This window comes from Chelonia mydas, chromosome 2, assembly GCF_015237465.2.
Source record: "Chelonia mydas isolate rCheMyd1 chromosome 2, rCheMyd1.pri.v2, whole genome shotgun sequence".
NCBI lineage: Eukaryota > Metazoa > Chordata > Testudines > Cheloniidae > Chelonia > Chelonia mydas.
Genome location: NC_057850.1, coordinates 35,843,467 through 35,849,466, shown reverse-complemented (window position 1 = coordinate 35,849,466; position 6,000 = coordinate 35,843,467). Strand labels below are relative to the sequence as shown.

The following is a 6,000-nucleotide window of genomic DNA, read 5'->3' as shown; positions in this document are numbered from 1 at the left end:
AAATGAGTTCCATAGCTGATAAAACCCAGTATTGATATTTTGTTTGTTTAACTATGGATTGCTATTGCTGCAGTTATTCTGGACTGTGTGGGAAGAAGTTTGCTTCAAGTACATTTTCAACAGTAAGTCATCCATCTAATGTAGATATCAATAACAGCATGAGAGAAAATTGTATGCAAGGTGACATGGACATAAATAGGTAATGTTTCCCTTTAATTACAGGAAAATGAGCATAATAATGGCTAGATCTGATGAGAGAAAGAGAAGGTAGATTTTTTGAGATCTATGGAGCATAGAGAAGTCAAGTGGGACCATTGCTTCAATGAGTCATAGAATATTTTCTGCTCTGGATCTTGCTTCACTTGCAAATTAAATACCTGGATAAGGCTCTGAAGGTGTGTGTGATTTTGGCTCTTATTCTCAGATTTATTTATAATTATAATTTTATTGACAGAGGATATGGAAGGGAGAGGGAAAATATGATATTTTAAATTAAGGCTGAGAATACGTATCAGTAATTTAAGGGTGAAAAAAAAGTAGGCATTTTGACATTTTCAAAACCAATCATTATAAACTTAGAAAATTCAGTGAACATGTTTAAATGTATTTTATGTAATGCACACAAACAACCTTAATTCTGCCCTATAGTGATGTCATGCTTTAAACACAGCTATGATTAAAGCAATTTTAGTGTTTGTGGTCCCAGATTAGATTACATTTATTTTTATAGACTTTTTTTCATATCCCTTCCACCTTGTGGCATTGGCAGTTACTGACACAGTTTCATGACCTGGCAGAGTGGAGAGAGTTGTCATAGAGTGGGGTTCTGCTAATTTTTCTGATAATTCTTAGAGAGTGGTGATGAGTGATTACTTCTCCTTCCTGAATGCTAACGTGTGGAATCCCACAGGGAGCAGTCCTGTTGACCTTTCTGTTCAACATCTGTTATCCCATAAGTAGAGATCATGAGATGATATGGGCTATAACATATTCCCTATGCTCATGACACCTAGCTCTACATTTTCTCTCTTCTGACCCAGAAACTTACCCAGTGTCTGGCAAAAATTGGACACTACATGAAAGCCATTTGGTTAGAGTCCAATCTGGCAAGACAAAGGTAATGTTCATTGGCAGATGAAAATGCTTTGAGGACCTGGTGAAAGCTATAATTGTTCTACTGTTTGACTGTATCTGCTCAACTGGTATCAAAATGGTTCACAATCAAGGGGGATCTTACTAGACTCCTCATTATTCCTGTATGTACAAGTCACATCAGGTAACAGAATAACCTTCTTTCACCTAAGGCTGACAAACAGACTTACTAGATGAAATTCAAGTCACTGGTTATCTTTTTTAAACAGTTACACTTGAATGGTCTAGGCATATGGTACTGAAAGCACTGCTTCACCATACCTAACTTACAAGTAGTCTGTGTTCCTCCAGTACACTGGAACTTATTCTCCCAAAGACTTAACACTTATGAGTGCTGGTGGCAGAGTGTTTTTGAAATTTAGGCTGTTCCTTAGAATTCATGCCTTGTGGAAACACAACTATGGATAAATCTGGCCACTTTTAGAAGAGGCATCACTTTGCTCAGGCTTTTCAGTATGGTTAAATCTTTGTTTCCTAGCCCAGGTGAAAGGGTGCTGGCATCAGCAGAGTATGCTATTTGGTCTCGTACTGGGAATTTGAATCTCTCAGTGTAAGTTTTGTAATATGTTGATGGACACCAAATAAAGTGTGTAGTAATAATAAAGCTGACTAGAAATATCTTCTATTACACATCATGTAAAAGAATGTCAGGTGACTATCTTAATGTACTTTTAATAAATACATTGAAAACCAACAGATTTGGACTAAATGTGGTTCTGCATCCAGATATGTTATTTGTCATTTATTGTTGCTAAATGGCATTTTTTGACACCCATTGGTTCTTTTCCCAGGTGTGATTACTTCCTATTGAAATGGGGGGTGGGGGTGGGGGGAAAGCGGGATGAGTAGGTGAGCTTTGAGATGCTTTCTCCAGTGCAACCTGGTCCCTATTGTAGAAGAAAGATTCAGTTGTGCATGAAAACTTTCTCCTCCTTTCCCTTTCTTTTCCACTGTAATGCGCCACTGAGTTTCTGCTTCTGAGGCTCAAAAGAACCCCAACCCCAGCACAAACACCTCTGGGCAAATCTTACCCTTTGCATCTGTGGAACGATGCTCCAGTTGAGCCTGTGACAGGTAATAGCGGCAAAGAGTCCTGTGGCACCTTATAGACTAACAGAGGTATTGGAGCATAAGCTTTCCTGGGTGAATACCCACTTCGCCGGATGCATGTCAGATAATGGAGTTTAGGTAAACGGAGATAAAGAATCTCTGACGGCTACGGAGAAAGCCAAGTAATTAAAAGGAACAAGGGAAAGAAATAAACTGAAAAGTAGTAAGAAGAAAAGTACTATATAACAGAACTGGAAGCAAAAAAGACAGGAAATTCATTTGAGTAAATTAGATAAGTAAGAGACAGAAAATAGACGTTAGATATATTAATTGAAGGAGAGTATTAAGATAGTAGTTAGAAGAGTAGAAAAGAAAACTCAGAAGACTTACATTATTCAAAGAGTATATGTTTGTTTCGTTTCTTTAGGACTCGCCCTTGCTGTTATCTTTTCAGTAGGTTACTCTGATTCCAGACAAACATCCGTAAGGTACGTGGCTATGTACAAATTTGACTTTTCCTTCTCTGTGACCAGAGTTCGGATTGTGGGTGGGTGGTATTTTATTCACTGTCTCCTACACTTTGGGTTGGATCTGTACTTTCTTCACCTTCCGAAGGCGAAAAAATGAAGTCAAGAAGAACCTGAGCCCTCTCCCTAAGGACTGAGCTCTCCAGCCGATAGCAGCCGGGATGCCGCCGGTGCCTTCCCAGAACCCCTCACTCAGGTCAGGGCAGAGCTCAGCTCAGCTGCTTTTAGTAACTGTACTGTCGTGACTCCTCTCCTGTTATTGCTTATTGGGTGTGATTAAAGATATTGGCGTGCACGGCTTTCCCCTCTTACATCCAGCGGTGCACTGCACCCGGTTAGCTCCCATCCCCTTTGTACCTTTGCTCCATCGCACTTTCTGCTCCAGTTCGCCTCCACGGCCGACCCCGTCTCCTCTTTCCCCAGGGGCTCCTTTCCCAGCCACTTCGCCCCCTCGTAACCCCCTTCTCCCTCATCCGATTTCTCTGGCCGCCTTTCCCACTCTCACTCTCTGCTCTCCCCACCCCCTTCCCCAGCTCCTCTCCACCCCCGCCTCTCGGGAGAGCCCCGGCAGCGGCTGCTGTGCACCGTCTCTCTCCGCCCCCCTCCCTCGGTGCGTCCGCCCCTTGAGCAGCTGGGCTCGGTCCTCCCAGCGCGTCCCTGGCGCTTGGCTCCTCCTTGTCCTTCCTCGCGTGATTTTTATCGCACCCATTTTTGTGCCTTTATAAATAAATAACAATAATAATAAAAAATCTCCTCCCCACCCCGGCTGGGCGTCGATCGCCCGCGAGAAGCGGAGCCCCGCCACCCCCGCGGCAGGCAGAAGCGCCGCTCCGGGCCAGGCGGGGGCCCGGCAGGAAGACGCCGAGCCCCCACCCGTGCCTCCCGCTCTCAGCGCGGCGATGGGTTAGGCGGATTGTATCCAGCAGCCGAGAGAAGAGCAGTCGAGCGCGGCGGCGGCGAGGCCCGCGCGGCAGCACCTGCAGCAGGAGGCGGCGGCAGTCAGCGGCGCCCCACACACAGCCCCCGCCATGGACCTCGGGCTGGAAGTATGAGCCGGCTACAGCTGCCGGCGGCTGGGGCTCGCGCGCACCCTAAAGGGTTTGCCCCCGCTCGGCGCTCGTGGGCGGCGGGGCTCCCGTCCCACACCCCCCGCTTCTCTCCCTGCAGCCGGCCTCCTGCCCCTGGCGTCCCTGCGGCCGCTGGTTTCCGGGCTCGGACTCTTCCCCTGGCACCGGGGTTAGCGTAATCTGGCCTGGCTCCTTCTCCTGGGGTCAGTCCCGGCCCCCGGCTCTCTGTCTGGCCACCCCCTCAGGTCTCCGCCCGTTCCGCTGCCCCCTCCCAAAGTCCCTGGTCCCCCAGCTCCCTGTTCATTGCGCTTCGGCCCCCTTCCCGCGCGTCACTCTCCTTCCTCCCTTCTCCCCCCGCGGCTGCCCTCACGAGTGGGCAGAGTGTGTGTGGGTGAGGCCGGGCTTCCCCGGCCAGCCCCCTCCCCGGGGCGCTGTTGATTCATCCGGCAGCCCATTGATCCGCGTGCACTGACTTGTATGTATCGCTCCCCGCGCCAGCGGCCGCTGCTCCTGCCGCTGCCGCCCGGGCGAGCCCCCGTCTCCCGTCGCGTGGCTGAGCTCCACCAAACATGTCGGCTCCTGTCGGGCCGCGGGGCGGCCCTGCTCCTCCTCCGCCTCCTCCACCTCAGGCCCCGCAGCCGGAGATGCCCGACCTCAGCCACCTCACGGAGGAAGAGCGGAAGATCATCCTGGCCGTCATGGAGCGGCAGAAGAAGGAGGAAGAGAAGGAGCAGTCCGTGCTCAAGTAAGGGCAGCCCCCTCCTTTCCTACCCGCTCAGGGCCGCAGAGAGGGCCGGGGTGGCGGTCTCGACCCCAGCCCCGGCGGTGTTTCGGGGACTGGGGGCTCGATTCTGTCGGGGCCCTAGCTGCCGTGGGGAGGGGGATGCTGATGGGGGTGTGGAGGTGAGGCCGCTCGGCTGTGGTATTTGCTCCATGTCCCCGGTGCCTTGCCCTCTCCCCCCGCCTCCCCCCAGCTCTCTGGGGGCAGGGGGAGGCGGCTGGCACCGGGCAGAGACTGGGGCTAGGTACCCAACATGGCCGCACAGGTGCTGCTGTTCTAACCCGGCGTGTGCAAGGAAAAGGGTCTAGGCAGCGGGGGAGCTGCCGGAGGGCGGGCTCGGTCCTGGCTTGTGTGCCGGGCTCCGAGCCTGTGGCGCGGCGCCGGGGCCGCTCGCCCCCATACCCCGGGTCGGAGATGTGGGGCCGGGGCCTAGGCTCTAACTGTCTCCAAGTGGGTTTGCAAGAGCCGCCATCTTCCTCCACCAGCGTCGCCCGCCCGCCTCGGCTCCGCGCCTCTCTCCTAGCTGAGAAAGCGTCTCCGCGGGGTGGGGACTCAGCCCCCGGCACCTGTGGTTCCCTAACACCCTGTCCCGCTAGCCACACGCCGGGCGGGGCCTGCAGGCTGCCAGCGGCCGAGACGCTGAGGAGGGAAGCACGTTTTTACAGCGGCTCTGTAACTTCAGCACCAGGGAGCTGTCCAGACCCGGGGGTGGAGGTGGGGGCCGTTTATGGCCCTGCTGTCCTTCCTCTTCTCTCCATCGCCTCCCTTCCGTCTGCAGACAGGTCCAGCTCTCAGCAGTTATCAGGGATGGGGGCACTTGTCTCGGAAGGCTCTACATTTTAATGCATTTTTGTTTCTTCGAAGTGCAGCGGGAAGTGAAGGGTGCTAAGGAAATGCAAACTTTTTCTTGTAATCTTCGGTGATTTTTACCTATCTAAGGCACTTGGGGAGGGATTCAGAGCTATTGCTTGCAGGTTAACGTGAAGATACTGGGTTTGTAATCTCGATCCGTACTGTTGTCCCATATGTCTACTTACCAAACACATGTAAACACTCATGAAGACTGCTTCCCTATCTGGTAAAAACACCACATTCACCTCTAATGATTTAGAAGTTTAAAACCACACTACTATACACAGTATTGTGTGTGGAAATATGAAAAAGCCAGAAAAGAGGCAGCATAATATTTTTCACGGTATCAGCAGTTAAGGCAAAAAAGAGAGAACTGCATGAGTCAACACTGTCTCTTGACCATTGTGGTCTTCAACTGTTCCTTCAAAATCTGTAGCTAAAAGCTATCTCTGGGCCTTAACGCTTGGTCGGAAGTGTATGTGTTCCAGTCATTGTTTAATTAGGAATATGCTAGTGGAAATTTAAACTATGGATATTCTTTAAATAACAGTTATAGAAGGCAGAAGAGTGC

General features: G+C 50.8%; 1 protein-coding gene across 28 annotated transcripts in view; it reads left to right on the top strand.

The window, feature by feature from the left end:
* The first annotated feature begins 3,372 nt into the window (after positions 1-3,372).
* Positions 3,373-6,000, top strand: part of RIMS2 (regulating synaptic membrane exocytosis 2) — a 728,605-nt gene continuing 725,977 nt past the window's right edge. For 8 of the 28 annotated variants that reach the window (XM_043539203.1, XM_043539200.1, XM_043539204.1 and 5 more), the window contains exon 1: positions 3,383-4,541. In XM_043539203.1, the coding sequence (XP_043395138.1) occupies positions 4,366-4,541 (176 nt within the window). In that variant the 5' untranslated portion in view covers positions 3,383-4,365. Of the gene's footprint in view, positions 4,542-6,000 lie in introns of all 28 variants that reach the window. The other 20 variants (XM_043539224.1, XM_043539207.1, XM_043539206.1 and 17 more) reach the window with 4 other exon arrangements.